The sequence below is a fragment of the Cariama cristata genome, unplaced genomic scaffold (genome assembly GCF_000690535.1).
Source record: "Cariama cristata isolate BGI_N322 unplaced genomic scaffold, ASM69053v1 scaffold1535, whole genome shotgun sequence".
In the NCBI taxonomy this organism is placed as follows: domain Eukaryota; kingdom Metazoa; phylum Chordata; class Aves; order Cariamiformes; family Cariamidae; genus Cariama; species Cariama cristata.
In genome coordinates this window covers 23078-42472 of record NW_009616725.1, presented here as the reverse complement: position 1 = coordinate 42472, position 19395 = coordinate 23078, and the positions used below count along the sequence as shown (strand labels likewise).

The 19395-nt window shown below is 37.9% G+C and overlaps 1 protein-coding gene across 1 annotated transcript in view; it reads right to left on the bottom strand.

Moving 5' to 3' along the window:
* Positions 1 to 1736: 1736 nt before the first annotated feature.
* The window catches only part of GLRB (glycine receptor, beta), a 39837-nt gene continuing 22178 nt past the window's right edge, over positions 1737 to 19395 (bottom strand). The window contains exons 4-8 of the mRNA XM_009700256.1: positions 17587 to 17816; positions 14601 to 14683; positions 11752 to 11892; positions 8510 to 8662; positions 1737 to 2125 (exon numbers count right to left, since the gene is read on the bottom strand). Of these exons, the coding sequence (XP_009698558.1) occupies positions 1737 to 2125; positions 8510 to 8662; positions 11752 to 11892; positions 14601 to 14683; positions 17587 to 17816 (996 nt within the window). The remainder of the gene's footprint in view (positions 2126 to 8509; positions 8663 to 11751; positions 11893 to 14600; positions 14684 to 17586; positions 17817 to 19395) is intronic.

The window sequence follows — 19395 nt, the reverse complement described above, 5'->3', positions numbered from 1 at the left end:
TCTGTATAAAGATCACCAGAAGCTATGCATGCCCAGGACTCCGTATAAATCCAACACAGATTATTGTTGCAGAGACTATAGATATTGGAATGTTAAAGGTCTCTCATAACAAACTGGGAAGATCCTGAAAAGTCTAAGTCAAACATGACATGCTGGAACTGATACTGCAAGAACTTGGAGGGAAGACCGAGGTCTGAATCCTAAAATCCTTCAGCCTACTGCTAGACACCACTAATGGGGAATGTTGCTTAATTTTTGTGGACAATGATATCCCTTCCTCTAAGTCTTAATATGTACTCTACACCCAAACTTGCCTTCTTGAAAAAAAATTATTAAAAGATGAAAGGCTAGCACAGGTGATAAAAGTTATCATTTTATTCTCCTTATGGTTATGACAATGGCAAGCACCTTAAAGGGTGTATGCACTGAGGAGAGTCATTAATTTAGTGATTTGGTTTTCTTCACATTACTGAAAAACTGTAATTTATTGTTAATCTTGTGACTGATCAAGCTGAACACTTACACTTGTTAAGTACTTGAAATAGGAATAAATAGATTTTATGCTGCTCTGCTGGACTTTGCAACTATTTTGTCACAAGAAACAGCTGGATTTGGGACCTGCAAATTACTGAACACAAAAATATCACATTCGGCTCAGGGGAAGCAAAAATGTAGCAGAGCCATCTTTCTTTCTACTCTATTCCCATGTTGCCTGGGCTTGGGGAATTACTTGAGACACAAGCCGAAGCAGTCATGGGGTTGCTCTAAGCTCAGCCTGGTTGCTTGCCTAAACAGTTCCCAGGAGACTCTTCTACCAGATCAGAATTATGGCAGATAAGGGCACCGCTCTGCGATATCTGCAGCTCCTCTGGACTGGGGGTAATTAGTTATGGGGCAATGACAGCTTGATACCAGGACAGGGTTCCTGCCAGCATAAACTACTCCCCCCTTAAAGAAAAGTTAAAGTCACATTGTACGCTACCAATATTATCACTTGGATCTGGCCTAACAGCTTTATTTTACCCATCAAAATTGCTGAGTCATTGAAAACTATATGCCAAATCCATATTCCACATATTATAGCACAGCATATTTTCTTCTGCAGAATAAATGTCAATTAAGTCAATTAAATATCACTCAAGACTGAGGGCAGTTGGCCTGCGATGTCCGATAACTCTTGGAGCAGAAACCGGGAGTTTTACAACACCAGGAATTTAGCAACATGATGGAAAACTTTGGCCCAAGCAAAGATGTACATCTCATCTTTAGCCACATAATGAGATCTGACCAATTTGCCCATAAACTCTATCTGGCAACGTGAGAAATGCAGGAACTGTTTGACAGACAAACAGACCTGTCTTTTTGTTTACAAATGCCAAGACTTCTGGATCCCTGGCTTCAGAGATGCTTGACATGCAATGTGGTGCAGCTGTGGCCATCCCAGGGAAAGCAATGAGACGGGTGTTATTTGAGTACACTCTCAGCAAATACTGACTGAGAGTCCTGTCCTCTGAATAGTTACAGTTTGACAGCTGCTATTTATTATGAGAAAAATAGCAACTGTAAAGCTGCTTGCTACTTTATTTACCTGAAGCTCAGCAGCAACCATGGCGCTAGGATATTAAAAGACAAATTTTTCATTTAGTACATCTGACCCCAAATCACCAGGGACCAACTGGTCAGATTGCTAGCCATTAATAACCAGCATGTTTTTCATGTCTTGGTCACTTCTAAGATTAAGCACTATCCAAAACTATTACGACAGTATATTCCTGGAATTGTGTTAATAGAGGATAATGCTGATTTCGCGTACACAAATTCGCAGCTCCTACCTGTAAAGTGCTGATGTGGACAGGAGTCCCTGTGCCATTCACAGTGTTCTTCTTAGCAGCATTTCCACCCTTCCCTTCCACTTGCTCTGCCTTGGCAATCTTGGCTTTTTCGGCTTCGATTCTCTTTGGATTGTTTAGCATTACCTGAACCACAGCATACTCCACCAGGGACGCAAACCCAAAGAGAAGGCAAACAATCAACCAGACATCTAAGGCCTTCACGTAAGACACTTTGGGAAGTTCAGCGGCAAGAGTGGTACATTCAGATGCCAAGCTGAGCACTGAGAAAATACCTACGGAAAGAAAAACAATACATTGATTAAAGAAAACTTACCCTGATTGACACTGGTCGTGCTCTTCCTCTGAAACAGACAATACTGAATGACGTTTTGTAACAGTGAATGGGACTTCACAATGTGGTCGGTGCAGCAGGTATACAAAGTGCACATGCCTTCAGTTAATGAACAAGTTAAACCAAACACTTAGGTAGCACATTGCAATTAACGATGAATTACTAATAATGAGTACCGTCATTTTATAAACAGAGAAACAAACAAGTGGGACTAAACTGGTTGCTGTGGTTTTCCTGCCCCATCACACGTCACACAGTTAGTTAGGAAATGGGCTTTCCAAAGGCTTATCTTACAACATGCATCTAAGTCTGAGAAGATGGAAGAGAAATATATGATACCTAAACCAAAAGACTCCAAGTCCTTTAAATTAGATTACTGTTGTCCCGGAAACCTGAACTGCACTACAGCAAGAGCAATTCTCTGAATGACCTGTCCACAAGTGTGATATGCAAACCTTAGGTGAAAGCAAAGTTTTTGCTGAAGAGCAAAGCTGTACCAGCACATTAAAAAGTCTGTGTTCCTGATTCACTGTGAAGATGAAAACACTGAGGTGACTAAGGGTCTACAATCGTTCCCTATTTGAGCTTTGGGATCTAGAGGAAGCTTTCTAGATAAAGGGCATTTCAGGAAGCCTTTATGATAAAAAATCCCCCCACATCTGCAAAGGATGTTGAAAGGTCACACTCATCACAAACTGGGTTTCAACAAGCTTTTCTCCTAACAAGGCTTCCAAATGTCACCACCAAGACAGGGCTGACATCACAAGACACAAAATACAAGCCTGATCTCAAAGAAAGATTGCCCACCTGCTCCTATGAAACAGAAATAGTAGCATGAACAGCTACCTTTGGAAAAAGCTAACTTTAGAAATGGCTGTTACTTGGGGAAAACTTAGTTCAATCTCTCAGTTTGGAATGTCCCATTTTGGTTTTGTGAACACTAGTGATAAAAATCTTTAGTTAGTAATTGATGTGTATAGAAACTGTTGGCCAAAAAGATACTCAGTTAGTATCAACTACATTTCTTATATTGGTCACATGTGCTATCCAAAGCATGAAAAATTTTGTCATTCACAGAGAGATCATTTTCTTCTGATCCATTTTAAGTAACTGAGGATGTGAAAATGTTGATAAAATTGAAAGCATCAGTATTGGCCTACAAAAGTCTTCAATTCTAGTTGATCATAAATAACACATCATTCTTTTGCTACTGTTCCCATTGGATTTTACTAAGATTGATATGACATTTTGTTTGGTATTAATCTCAAATGGGCAATTTACTAGCTGCTAGAACACTGAAGAGAAAATACAAAGAAAATATTGCAGTTGTACAATTTTAAAATACAAACTTTTATGAAGTTTTATTTAGAAATGTATAATATCAACGTATCATTGCAAAGCTGGATTTTTTTGTCCATTGGGATAATAAAGAACGGCCAGATGTGCTATCTCAGATCAGAATGACATGGCAAATACTGAACAGACAATCCTCAGTGTCCACTCTGGCTTATTTTCCATCTACTGTATCTGAAACATTCAAGTACAAACACTCCCATATGGATAGAAAGTGAGCACAGAATAGTCCCATTTTTTAAAAATATATTTTCACTGACCAACACCAGCTGTCTGGGGATGAACACTAATTATGGATCATAAGGAACTGCAATAACAAGTAAAAATAAGGCTGTACTGCCTCTTAACATATATAGGACAGCTCTGCCTATGCCCAGCTTGCTTTTCCTTTCCCAACAGCACACTGTATCAAGTACCATGCATGTCTATGCTAGACTTCTGAAAGGCAGCCTCACCCCTTACCCTGAATAACCAAATTAGCCAATGATATGGACTGGTTCAACATCTTGGATATCGTAACTTTTTTCCTACTAACTTTAAAAGTCTTTGCTATTTGTACAACCACTTTGTAGAGCTTAAAATACTAGATCTTACAATCTCAGGTTTAATTCTACAAAGCTAACTTACTAATTCTACTAGCTGAAAACATTTTAGTGGAGCTTTCATCAATTTGTTCAGTAGAGCAATTGAGGTCATGGTGACCTGCTGCTAATTTCCATTTGTCTGGATTCCTAGGATGAAAAGTTCATTCCCAGAATCTGAGAAACTTCTAGGTTTTCAAGGTAACAATAAAGCGAGATAGAAGCACAGAAATATTCTATCAAGCAACTGTTTGCTGCCAGATCAGAGCAACTGGCATGGCCTCAGAGACCCTAGTACCAGAGTTGGAAGTTGCACCTCTGGCCGCAGCTGCACTAGGTACCTACATAACACAGTCCAAAGCTCAAGGCTCAAATGTGACTGAGGAGAATGAACAAATAAACTGCAAGATTACTTATTAAAAAAATAAATTCCCTCTTTTCTTCTCAGGGAGCACCAAAGAGAAGGGACAGAGCTCCTTCCTCCACAATTGCAAAGTAAAGGGAAAGATGGCCTTTCGAAGAAATACCTCCGCTTTTTTGCCCCTACCGTGGCATCCCTCCTGATGGCAAAGTTTAGCTTACTGGTAAGGTTGGTTAGCTCCCAGCCTAAAGCATGATTGGACAGAGCTACTATTTAAAAATACTACCTAAAGTTACATGTGGATAATTTCTGAAAGTGCCAGTCCAGCAATGCACTTCAGTATATGCTGACAGATAAATAAATCTCCCTTTTTTGAATCCATCAAACTTACTTGCCTCAGCACTATCTTCTGGTAGTGAATTTCACAGGTTAATTGTGCCGTATAAAATAGTATTTTCTGGTTTATATTACTGCTTTAAAAATGTCTGGCTTCATCTCACTAATGTTATTGAAAAACATAATATTGTGCCTTGCTTTCCTTGTAATTCGATATCGCTAGTACATTCTCTTCTCTCTTTAAACTTCGTACACTAAAAGAGATAAATCTTGCCAATCCTTCTTCATACTATAGTTTTAACATATAACTTTATGTCTTTCCTTTAAGACGCTACATTCGTTACAATTTTATAAAATGAAAGGACTGGAGCTGAGACAGACCTGAGGACAGGAGTGATGGGAGGCATGCCTGGCTGCAGACCTAACTGTCCTTTGTATATGGGGAATATATTATTGATCACTACTCCAAGCTCTTAGTTACCTTTTTAGCAGCTGTCAGGCTGCTGCAGGTGGACAAAAGTCCAATGTCCCTCAGATCCCTACAGCTCCAGGGAAGATCTTACTCCCTTTGGGCATCACGTGGCAGTGAAGAAAGGAATTTTTTAAATGGATGCTGGCATACCTTCCACCTGTAAAGAACTGGAGAGTCCTCTGTCAGGCTCATCAAAAGGTGAAACACCAGCATCTAATTAGACAGAAGCATTCAGTGATATCAGCCTTTACATCACTTAAGTCACAGCTGTCCAGATACCAGTTCTTTGTGGACTTCCCTATCACCAGAAAATCCAGTTGGGTGAAATGATACAGGTATAAATAGAGCTTGCAACTTATTTAGTTCTTACATGGACACAGGCTTTTTCTTTAAACAAACATATATCCTTTTTCCCAGAACATTAATCAGTCTACAAAAACATATTCTGCTTACTGGCTTGCAAAGTGTCTTGCATCCCTAAATCACCTGGAAACTTCTGAGATCCCTTGCCACGGGGAGCAGTAGCCCACTATACTTAATTCTAGGGACGACTGCATTAAGATACTCATAACTAAATGCGAAGTAGCTTCCCATCTGATGAGATCCGTATCTAGTCATTGGGAGTGTAGTGGCCACTGGTAACACTTTCTTGTGACTAGATACCATTCACTTGACACCCAAATACTGATCGTGTTAGATTTCAAGGTCAACTGCCTTCAAGGATGTACCTAGAACAGTTAGTTTGTTGCCCTCCTGCAAACTGGAGAAACCAGATCTTACCCCAGTGACAGTGTTAACAACTTGCGTTACTAAATACTGACTCTTATCTAAAGGACAGTCAGATTTAGAGTTTTTTTGCTTCTCTGGGGATTCAGGAAAAGTCACATAACCAGGCCAATGGTTAGTACCTTTGAAAATGCATTATTTCAAAAATGCTAATACATAAAAGAAGCAAATAAACGCTTACAATAAATGAAACAAATAAACAATAAATAAGCATGCATGTTTAGTCACAAAGACATCCATGTTACATAAATCAGCACTATGCCTCTTATAAATCTAATGTACAATTAATAAGCCTGTCTGGTTGGCTATTTGAAGTGCAGGATTATAAAAGTGGAAATACAGCTCAGCTTTTGATCGTATTGGAGCTCACTATGTGAAAAATATTTCCAGTTCTTGTTTCTGCCTCTTTAATTTAACGCATGCTATATTTTTCCCACACTTTTTTTCTTAAAATGTCTTATGTTTCACACTATGGAATGCATCCTTGCTACTTTTCAAGGTAAGAGATTATATTTGTTACTTGCTTTCAAACTAATACAGATTGTGACTCCGCCCCAAATAACATTTTTAAAGGTCAAAATAAAAAAAGCTGATTTGTATTCTGAAATAGACTCCTAGAAAAAAGATACAATAAATATAACAAAATAGTGTCTTTGTTACATTTAATTCCAGCAAGGTAGCCAACTGTGGCTCACAAAAGCAGCACTCCATTTATGGTTCTCCAGATTTTAGAATAGACTGGACTATTTCAGTTGGAAGGGACCTATAATGACCATCCAGTCCAACCGTTTGACCACTTCAGGGCTGACCAAAAGTTAAAGCATGTTATTTAAGGGCATTGCCCAAATGCCTCTTAAACACTGACAGGCTTGGGGCATCGACCACCTCTCCAGGAAGCCTGTTCCAGTGTTTGTCCACCCTCTCGGTAAAGAAATGCTTCCTAATGTCCAGTCCAAACCTCCCCTGCAGCAGCTCTGAACCATTCCCACACATCCTATCACTGAATCCCAGGGAGAAGAGCTCAGCACCTCCCTCTCCACGTTCCCTCCTCAGGAGGCTGCAGAGAGCGATGAGGTTGCCCCTTAGCCTCCTTCTCTTCAAACCAGACAAACCCAAAGTCCTTAGCCACTCTCCTTCCAGCCCTTTCATCATCTTTGTTGCCCTCCTCTAGACACATTCAAGGACCTTCATATCCTTCTTAAATTGCATGTTTTTTGCAGCTCTTAGTTTATTTTGCCTGTCATATCACTGGAGGAGGAAGAGATATGGTAGATGACCTGAGATGGGAGCAACGGGGCTCAGGCCAGGGGGTATGTGGATGCTTTTCCACCTAACAAAACTCGACACTATCCCTGCTCCAGCTGGCTCTTAACACAGGGATTTCATCTACCCACTGCTGCAAGACTCTGCAGATCACAGACACAGACTGGTAAGGTGATGTGGCAGGTCCTGACTCCAAGGGTCTCCAGTGCTTATCAACACACATTCATGCATGTGAGGCTGCACAGGGGTCATATCCTGGGGGGCTGTGGAGGTACAAGTGTGGGTGAGAGGTTTCTGAGGAAGGCAGGAGGCTGGAGTGATTCTGCAACTGCACTCCTGGAGTCTTGAAAACAGGTGCACTGAACCTCCTGGCACATGGAAAAGACTTGGGAAGTATGGACTCGGGGAGGTGGGAGTGCCAGGGAAAAGGTGAGCACAGGGAGGCCAGAGCATGGGGAAGGAGAAGTCATGGCATGGGGAAGGGAATCTAAATAGGAGAAGTGTCAGGATGCAAGAGCCTGGCTCCGCATTTCATTGAGCTCTTGAGGTCAGCAGGTTTGGCCACCCCAGAGCTGGAGTCCCATGTACAATCCAATTAGTCAAGATAATATTGTTTTGATTAACTCTGAGTCCTACTATTTCATAACAAATGAAGAGCCTGCCTACTGCGTTGCGCTGAGCAGCACAAATGCACAAGCCTGAAGTACTCTCATGAACTGAGTCTCTAATGAAATAAAGCCAATCAGGTAACAAGGATGCTAATTTTCTTCCAGGCATCATTCTGTTTCTATTAATCTTCAGAAAAATTGCTCCAAGCTATTTAGAGCCTTACTCATCATCCTGCTTTCTTACTGATTATTCAAATGTTCAAATTCCCTTAAACTGCATATTGCCACAGTGTCTGCAGCACCACCTGTACATGGGAAAGATCAGATTTGTCTGGGTGGAGAGAGGCAGAGATAGTGTGCTTATCACACAAATGCTGGAACCATTATCAAATGACATCTTAATGTGGATTTTACAGGACTAGGAATGAGGAAGTTTCAGTGAAAATGATGAGCGGATAATGGCAGTGAAGTTGCTTTCAGTGTCCAGTGTCATGTTGTCAAAGCAACTGAGAATGGCTCAATGGCATTAAAGTGGATTGTGACGGTATGTGTAAACGCAGGTTACCCAGTGGGACTCTTGCAGCACTTGCATCAGGATTGATCCAAAATGACAGCCACGATAGAACAACAATTAGCAGTGTAGGAGCATAAACACCCATCATGTAAAATCCAACTTGTCTTCTTAAAGTGAAGATTACTTCTACACAAGTGTAATAACCTTTAAAGAAATAAATGCATTAATGTTTAACGTGCTTTGCAGGTCAACCTCTTCTGATCTGTATCTTCCAGGTCTTTCTCTATTTAAGTTAAGAGCAAAAGCTGAATGATTTGATTTTCTTTACAAAGGCAAAGAGTTTAATTAGAAAAAAAAGTGTTCAAATCACAGATCTATATAACTGCCAAGCGTGGTCAGGCATGTGGTACTCTCTGTGCTCTATACGGCCCCCTCTGTTTTTTTCACAGCATATCAATAACAGATAGTTAAAGTGACTCTCATCTTGATGCTGGTTTCAAGATGTAGTCCACATAAAACGAATGGGGTCCAGCAGTCATACTAGCTTAAGCTCATCCGAAAATCCTACTTAGCATTAATTTGTGCAAAAGATGGAATTAAGAAATATTAGTGTAGAAAGTTTAGAATAGAAAGAGGTGATCTGCATGTGACTCCAAGCAGAGATTCTCCCAGTACTGTAACCTGGTACAGGTGACTTCTAAAATTGGCACAGAATTTTTTAAAAATACTCTAAAAATAGTGTAAATTTTGAAAACAAGGAATACTGCCTCAAATTTTTTAAAATGAGGATCTAAAGCACACAAACATTTCAGAAGATATCTGTTAAGATTAATTCAATAAAAAATAAACCTGCAGATACTAGAGGTATTGCTGGAGGTAACAGATGGATCAGGAAGTCCGATAACCAGAAAACAAATTCTGCTCATATTTTCACTCAACCAGCAGAACTGGTATTTTTACGTTAATATTAACACCATAGCATTGTAAAAACAACTTTCTAAACTATTCTATCAGAAGGAAAAGGCATTCTCATGTTATTTTACAACAATTTCAAAATTCAGATCAGTCTATAGCTATCAATCAAGTTGGTACAAAGCTGATTTAGAAGATAGAATCTGTCAAAAATATATCTATTTATCTTCTCTATTTTATCAATTCAGTGCCATAAATCATCTTAAAATTGCCGTTTGGGCATATGATAATGGATCTGTCATATATATTGATAAAAAAAGAATAGGCATTTGCATTAAATATTCAATTTATTGCCACAAAAAGTCACCCCAAATCTATCGACCCTCTTTCTACTTAAGTAGGTATGATAAAAGGTCAGTTGACATAAACAGGCAGTAAAGACTACGTTCTCTGCAATCGGCAAGACTCTTCTACATAAGACATAAATTTGAAAATTTGCTTCTACATGCAACACTGCCTCTTGATTACCTGACAAAATCCTTAACTGAATTCATTTTAACTATGTGTAAGCAAAATCTGCTTTTTAAGATACCTTCAATATAAGAATTTAAAGTAAATCACGCAAATACTGATTACTGAAAACACCCTTTAAAAATGATTCAGAGTACTAAAATATTCCATTCACCTCAATGAAGTATTAATTCCAGTCTTGATTATGAGATTAACATGGATCTTCTTAATTTTTAAACAAAAAGGATTTGTAATAAAAGCATTAGGAAAACTTTTAAAAATTTCATGTTGTCACTCCATCCACTCTGATGGTTCTCTCATGTCCTTTCTTTAATGTTCAAATCACAGACACACACACAAAATGTGACCATTTTACTAAGCATTTTGCACAGTGTCATTTCAACTTGTCATCTTGAGAGAACACTACTGATTTTGTTTCCTGTTTAATGGTAAAGTGTACAATTCTTTGATTTTTCTTTAAGGTTCCTAAAAATACCAAAAATATCTAAAGATTTTTTAGATGTTTAATTTTAGATTTACGGCAAAACTCAAAATGTTCATGATAACTTCAATAACAAGATAGCAACCTTGAGGAAGTATTTGCTTTTTCCCTCAAATACAATGTAAATTTTCCAATTTTCCTATGTGTATGAATTTTATTTAGGAATTGCAAGATCCATTCCTTAAATTTCTCACTACTTTATAGCCTAATCTTTTAAAGTAAATTCATTGTTTAATTAAGAATAAAATATTTTCCTCACTGCTAAGTAAGCCTCTACGCTGCTACCATATCCCAACTTAGATTTGAGTGCAGTGATTGCCAGTTGTCGGTTGTGCTTTCACAAATGCAGAATTTTCCTGAGGAGAACTAATTTCACACTATTTGCAAATGGTAAATCACCTGAGATGCTGAATTATGTAGTTAGGCTAAGAACTGACTAATTCTGCAGTTAAAAAAAACAAAGCTCTTTTCAATTTTCATTATCTTTTTCAAGTTAAATTCCTTAACTCCGAGATCTACTAAGGTTACTTGAGATCTCTTTAGACTTGGGATCTAGTTCAGTAGCAACTGCAAGTAACAGACCCTCGACTTCAGCTGAATAGTCAACAGGAAACTTGCAGAGGATCCTCAGAAGCTGCAGCACCACAGCCATCCTCGTTGAGTTTTAATGGGAGATTTACTCATACAACGCAAGAGCAATACACCCTGCTCACTTTTGTTGTAGAAAGTCTTGCAGTTGCCACAGTATGTGAGTAGTTTGGATATAATTATACGCAGGAGTCAAAGTAGAAAAGATTAATAATTAGAAACCATTGGATAAATTTGTGCCCACTCTCAGAAGATAATCATAGGATTAAATAAATACAGGGCTGAGGATTGCAGGCAGCTTTTTATAATGACAGACTATCCCGAACACTTAGAGAAAGGAAGAACCTGCAGGGCAAAGCATTTGAAAACTCTAATACTATGAAGCTAACTATAGAATAAAAGTCAAATCAGAAAACCAAAATTATCCTACTTTGCTGTATCTGGCACAATTCTATGTGAACATTCTTTCAGAAAAGTTAGAGACTTACAAGCATAAATGGGTATTAGGACCATAGAAACAAAATGGTGATAGTAAGATCACAAGACATGTAAGTAACACTAACACAAACATTCAATCTCATCTTCAACCTAGTCTATATTTGACTTAGTTTGTGGTAATCACATATGATAGTTACTATTATATGAACTACTTGTTAGATAAAAGTAATCTATATTATCCCATGAAATGTAAGACATGAACTGCAATATTAACCATTAACTATAAACAGTAATTGAAGGAAGCTTAAAGTTTTTTACCAAGGAAATCACTTATATTACCTACCTGTGCCTTTATAGTACTTGGTACAGTTACCATATTCGATATCCTCCTTTTTAATATCAAACTGAGGCAGAGCAATTTTCTCTAGCTGTACAGGATCGCCAGACTGCCAGATAAACCGTAAGTCATCAGTTGTGTAACCAACTGCAAGAACAAAATAATAATAATAGTTTAAAGAACCATCTCAGAGTAAACTCTGCAAGAAAATCTAGCATCCGTGTATCATATTTCTTTCACTCTTTTTCTATTTCCTGTTCAAAGAATTAAATACAAAAATGAAATAATCCACAACTGAATTTTTATGTAGGCCTAAATTAGGACTTGGTGGGTAGAACATTACATTATCAGCAATATTACACTGATTATGAGGTGTTTGTTACAGTGCTTACTGTCTAAACAAAGAAAGCAAAGCTCTATTCTCCACAGCTCTGAAGCCTCCATATTTATTCATACTCTACTTCAGCAAAGCATGAAAAATACACTGAACTTTGATGGCAGTCACAAGTCCGAGTAACTTCAAAAGAATTTAACAGCCCAATTACTGTGATGAATCTTGGGTTTTGTGTAAAACAAGGTTTTTGCTTAGTTGTTCGGATTAGAGGCCCTGATCAATGAAAGCTTTGCCATTCAGGAAATAATTGACCAGGAATTTAAGTAGACGTGTGGTCCTACTGAAATCAATTCAGTGCATTCCTGATCTCCTGAGTATGGACAGACTTCAGGATACATCTGAGTGTCTAAATCATGATATATACAACACCACCAAGTAAGAAGCCGTGAAAATTAGGCTCACAATATTCAAGCATAAAGCAATATTGATTAAATTGCATAATCATAACCACGATTTTACATGCCTTTTTTCTGCTACCTTCTGCTTATTAAGGATTAACTTAATTCAAGCAGAGATAATGTGTGCTAAATGGGAACAGAGATGGGGAAACATAAAAAAGATGGAGTTGGAATGCAGCGTTTTGCAATTCAAAACCTCTGAAAAATGTTTAAAGAACCATTTTTTATCTGGATGCATTAGACAGTAGTTTGGTTTTTTTAATCTTTGAAAAACAGCTGTGATTAAAAAAGGTAAACTGCTCATAAGCTAACTTCTCTAAGATACACAAAACTTAACAAAAATCACAATGTCTCAAAGCTCCATGATGGAAGATAATATAAAAAAAAAATCAGTTGTTTTAATGCTTCATTCATAAAATCAGCGTCATCCCCTTGCAACATATAGCAAATCACAGAACTGCCAAGACTCTTTATGATAACAATTACTGGACAGTGAAAATTTTGTCTATAGCAGATGTGTAGAACTGGGGATCATAACTGCAGATATGAGAACAGCTTAGTAAAAACTGGTTACCTTTTCTGTTTTGGAAATCTGGGAACTAGAAACAAAATATTGATTTGAAAATAACTTAAGTAGAATAAAACTGCCAAAGGCTAACAGGGAAAACACTGTTGGAACTGGCGAGACAGACGGGAGGTCATGGGTACCATTCTTACTTTTGACAAATGAATTAAAAGGCAGAAGAAAGTTTAGTGCACACTGTCTTTCCAAGGGAGCAAATTCTCCTGAATTTGAATATACCAATTTAGCACGGAGAGAGACAATAAGATTGTTTAAATAAAGTTATGGAGAATTTTTTTATGAGTAATTCTTCCTTGAGTAACTATACCTTGCAATGCTTGTAAAGCAACCCAGATTGAGAAAGCTTGAGCAAACTTCCATTAATGTTACTGTCTAATTCCGGTTTAACCCCAAACGGATTTGAGTTTACCATAAGAATTCACTTCAGCTGATGTATATACATATTAGTGCTGGGCAGAACTACTATGGACATACTACAATTCTAAAGGTAAATGCTGGCAATCAAAAACTAAATTGTAAAGCTCTGATATCATTATTACTATTAACCTTGTCCCCACTGTGATGCCCTGCTCAGCTTTGATTAACCTTGCTCTTTCTTTGCTTTGTCTTCCCTTCCCTAACCTCATCTTCCCCACCAGACCTGGTGGAGTAACAACTAAACAAAATTTTTGTATTACAGCAGGAACAGGCTGGAGCAAGCCATTTTCCTTCTCTCTGCTTCATGCTTGTCCTTACTCAGGAAAACAGAATTACCATGAAAGTGGGATCACCAGGGATCAGAGTGTTGGGAAAAGGCTGTACTTGAGTAGGCACTCTTGTACTTGGGGACCAGGAAAGAAGATGGGTTTCAGAAACATTCTGGCTGCAACTTCCAGCATGGCATGAAGCCCTTCAGAGATGAGACCTGGCTGCCCCTTCATAAGATCAAATCACCTAGAGACCAGGGAAGGATTGGTAAGGGAGAGATGCCTGACTACATCCACAGCACACCTTGAAACCACTTTCAAAAGGTTTCATAATAAACGCTCTCAATGCGTTGATATCAAATACTTTTCCTTCAGCACCATGTCAAGTCTTTCAAACAATACTATGTATCAATGCAAGGGGGTAAACTGGACCCCAACAACCTACAAAGCAGCACGGGTTGCGGAAGTTAAAACCACCTGGGGAAACCATGGATTCTTTTTTCCAAATGATATGTGTTTCCATTTTACTAAGTTTATTGTAAATGTTTTTATAAAACTCATCAGTTGTCATTATGTTTGATAGCAAAAGATAAAAACAGAGTGCATATCGTAAGCGCCATAATTGTAAGAAACATTTTTGATAGGGACACGTACGTTGGTAGGAACAATTGAATATTAATTTCAAGATTCATTAAAAATGTTGACATGAACAACATAGAATTGATCATTTTTTTGTCTGATTCTCAGGCATGCCTAGAAGGCAACGGTTTTTATGCACAGACTGATTTACATACAGCTTTCCAATTGCATCTTGCAGCGCTGTGTATCCATAGGAAACAAGGTCAAGTCCAAAGGGCATGACAAAGTAATAGACAGTCTGAAAATACAGAAATGCAATTTTAAAACAGTGTGAGCTCCATGTAAGTAGTAGATGGCAATAAGGAAAAAATCACAGGTATTTAATTTTTGCCTTCTAAAATAGCAGAAAAATTTCATTAAAGTTATAATAAGTAGCAGTTTGAAATTGAGCTATCTAGTATTTTGAGTATAAAATTTTATAGAGAGTTTTAAACATATAGTAGTTCAGTTCACAAATTAGAGACCTACTAATACATGACAAAATACATGTAAGAATAACCTAACCAAAGGGCCATACAGAAGAAAGTCCTGTCTCCAGCAGTGGCCAATGGCAGACTCCTGTAGAAGAATATGAGACTACAGCAATCAGGAAATTATATTTCACCAGATATCCAGCAGCCTCCCAAAAGTTGCACCTCATGGACTTCCTAAACCAGAAGTGATGCTTCAGTGTTTAAGGGATCTTGACAGATTTTTTCACCTCCAAGAAGCTGCTTTGCTTCCACTTGCTTTCTGCAATTCATGTAAACCTTAATCACGCACAGCATCCTGCTGCAGGGAATGCCATAGCTAAGCTGCACACACTCTAATAATCTCTTTTTATCTATCTTCAGCCTGTGTCATAGTTCTTTTACTGGAAAAGAAGGTGAAAAACCAATGTCCATCCACTCTACCTGTGCTATTCACGATTTAGAGACCTCTGTGCCACCACCTCAATTATCTTATTTTTTCCAGTGTGAGAAGTTTTGCCTCACTTAGCTGTTCTTTATAAAGGATGCTGTTCAGTATCCTTGCCTCCGCTCTTGCAGTGGGAAGACCAGAACTGAAGTATAGCCTGAATTTATACAGTGGTATGACATTTTCTCTTTAATTCCTAATACTTCCTAGAATTCAATTCACCCTCTCAACCAGTACTGAGCTGTTAGTTGTTATTTTCAGAGACTGAGCCATTACCACCCAAAGGTCATTTTCCTAGCTGGTAATAACCACCTGAAAACCAATCAGTTTTTATGTAAAGTTAAAATAATTTTTTCCCATGTGCATAATATTCAGTTATTTAAATTGAATTTCATCTCATACTTTGTTGCCTAGTCATTAGATTAATTTGTAATTCTCGCTGTTGTCTCTTATCTTTACTATCCTGGATATTTTGACATCATCAAAAGCACGTGCCAATTCACAATTTTCCAGATGATTTATGTTGAAAGGACCCAGAAGAGATTTTTCTGTGGGACTCTACTGCCCATGTGAGCACTAGCTGTTCTATTCCCACATTCAGTTTCCTAATTCTTAACTATTTATGCAGGCAACAGCTTTCTCTCACATGCATTTTGACATGACGTATTTTGATAACTGGAGATTCTTTCATTTATATGTGATAATATCTCTGTAAACTAAAAATACAAGGCATAGAAATTTTCTATTTTAAAAAATGAAAATCTTAGTAGCATGTCACGAAACCACAGTGCCTCGAAGAATTAATCTTACCTGCATACATATAATTTATGAACATAGTGTATTATTAAAATCAACAGAATATTTTTAGAGGATGATATTAATTTCAAACTTTATAGAATTTGGTTTTGTTACTTGGAAGTTTTCAGAGAAGAATTTTTTCACCAGAGACACTTCTGTTAGTAATCACTCTATATTCACTATTGGTAACCTAACCTGTTGACTCAAATAAGCTCATTTATGAATAGCTGCAAATATTTGAAAAAAGTTTCAATGTTTTATTTAACATTATTTTAACATTTAACATTCAAATGTGAAGTTTCCTTTAGAGTTGAAAGTGCTTTTCTATTTTGAAATATTAATTTCTACAGACTTCAAAACTTGCTACATAAGCGACTGAAATCAGAACCAGGGCCTTCAGAGTGAGCCATATGAAATGCTTTGATTGCCCAATATGTTTTCTTTTCTGATCACTGTCAGCAAAAGTCCCCAGATTGAGTTTTCTCATCCTGATTCAGAATGGGCAAAAAAGAATTCAGACTCTCTGATCTTCTTTATTTTTTCTAGCCACTTCTACTTCAGGAAGAAATAGCTGATGTGACCATAATTTCAGAAGTGGTTCCCTCTTAATGGTAATGTTGTAGTATATTCAGGTAATAATTTTTTCCTCTATCAGGGCAATATGTTCCAGTTCAAACCAGAATAAAATTCACTCAGGAAATTGAGCCTAATCTCTAAAAATTATTGTGTCTCTAAACTCTCCAGATCTGTAAAGTCACTACAAGATCCTTTTTAATCAACCAATTTGCTATTTTCAGTGGATGGTTATTTTTATGGCATGGTGTATACTGTTGACAAACCAAGTCAAACCACAAAAAAATATGCGTTAATTGCAAGGAAATTAAACAATATTTTTGGGTTTTCTGAAAAAATCTACATCCAGTAAGGTATAGAACTTAATCAGGATTATGTTCCAGTACTTTTACAAAACATTTATATTTAAAAATTTTGTAATTTCTGCCTCTTCCTATATCATTAGTAAGTAATCATCATTTTCTTTAGTTGATGTAGAAATTCGAATGGTTTGCAAATTATATTGCTTTGCTGAAGGCTTTACTTCAGATATATTATCCATTTCATAATGCTTCCAGGAATCTAAGCAATTATCAAAGGGGTTTAAATTTTGTTTCCAATAATACTAGTTCACTTAATGTGTTAGCTTAAGATGACATACAAACATACATACGCTTCAAATTTCTAGTACCTGCTCTCCTATCAACTGACATGCTTTAAAAAATCTTCACCAGATTTCTTCACACACATTTAATTCATTGTAATATTGTTTACAAACTGTCATCTAAATTTAAATATTAGTCATAAACTGTATTATGTTACTAAGTCTAACACAGTATATATATCTCATATCAAGTCATTTTAAAAAAGAGTAGAAATATATCAATAAAATACCTCATGCTGACTAGGACATCTCCATCCCGAAATATAAAAAGAAGGATATTTTCTTGTGTAACATCATGGAAGTTAGCATTTTTTTCATTTGCAAAGAATAAGTCCGGCTTCCAAAGACATTTAAACATAGTTGGGTCCACTGTCAGTGTATCTGAACCTCTCCAATCATTGGGTAGTTTGAGTCTGGGGTCATTCCACTTCTGTCTTAGAAAGATGTTGACTCTATAATCCTGATGGGAAGAGTACATAAATATTAGACTAGTCAAAAAACCACAGAGAAAGAAAACCATCCTATCCGACTCTGAAAAGAAAAAGAATTTATGCCTTGATTTTTCCATCACAAAGATAGCAATCACTGTTCAAATTACATTAATAAGTGTTAAGTTTAATAGACTTTACTACAAATCATAAATATGTCTCAGTCATGTTTTGAATTAAGTAACTTTTTTTTAAAAAACGACCAAAAGGAAGACTAGGGAAAATGTGGAGCCACTGGTGTGGTGAATGAGGTGTGTGCCCTGGTGATGGAGGATACAGAGAAGGCAGAGTTACTGAATGCATTCTTTGCTTCAGTCTTTACTGCTAAGGCAGGTCCTCAGGAATCCCAGACCCTGGAGGTAAGAAAGGAAGCCTGGAGAGAAAGGAAGACTTTCCCTTGATCAAGAAGGATTGGGTTAGAGATCATTTAGGCAAACTGGACACCCACAACTCCATGGGCATCAACAGGATACACCCACGAGAGCCGAGGGAGCTGGGAGGTGTTATTGCTGAGCCACTCTCCATCATCTTTGAAAGGTCATGGAGAACAGCAGAGGTGCCTGAGGACTAGAGGAAAGCCAATGTCAGTCCAGTCTTCAAACTGGGCAAGAAGGAGGACCCAGGAAACTACAGGCCAGTCAGCCTCAGGTCAACTGAACTAGGTCTCCTAATTCAGGGCTGTACTGACAGCTTACGAATAGGGATGCACCTGTATATGTTTAGAACTCTATATATCTAGGCATGTTACTGTCAGATTAAATCCTTCCCTAATCCACTTCCCTCTGAGGGTGGCCGAGCACTGGCACAGGCTGGCCAGAGAGGCTGTGGAGTCTCCTTCTCTGGAGATATTCAAAACCCGCCTGGACACAATCCTGTGCAACTTGCTGTAGGTGAACCTGCTTTGGCAGCGGGGCTAGACTAGGTGATCTCCAGAGATTCCTTCCAACCCCTACCATCCTGTGACTCTGTGACCAAATTGTCCCCCCTAGAATCACTTTTGCATCCCCTTGGTAGTAGCCTCCTGTTACCTAGGCGTAGAGAAAACCATGCAGCAGGGCTGAGAGAGGACATAGCTGGACTACACTAAATTGCTGCAGGCAGCAGGCACGATATAACTTCTGTTAGGATATCCTGTGAGTGTAAATTCCAGCTTATTCTCCATTTGGTTAAGTGGCTCATTGACGGCAAAATATCACACTATAAAAGCAGAAAACAGACTAGGTAGATAATAGATTTTACACTACACACCCAGAATACGCCCTCAGACCTTGTAACAGTGATTTGAGACTGTTTTGGTAACTGAGGAAAACTGGTGCCAGCTTGCAACACAAGTACTGAGGTAGCATGTATGAAAGCGTAAACAGAACATGCCTCAAAGAGACAAAATCAAGGCTTTACACAGAGGAAACTTTTTTCAGCAGGACTCTTGCTCAAGGATGGACAGTAGTAGAGCCATGCTCAATGAGAACCTCATTTTGCCTTCAGGAATTGGAGTAGCATGTGTCTCAGGGCAAAACGATACATGCACATGTTCTGTCCTTAGTGAAAGCT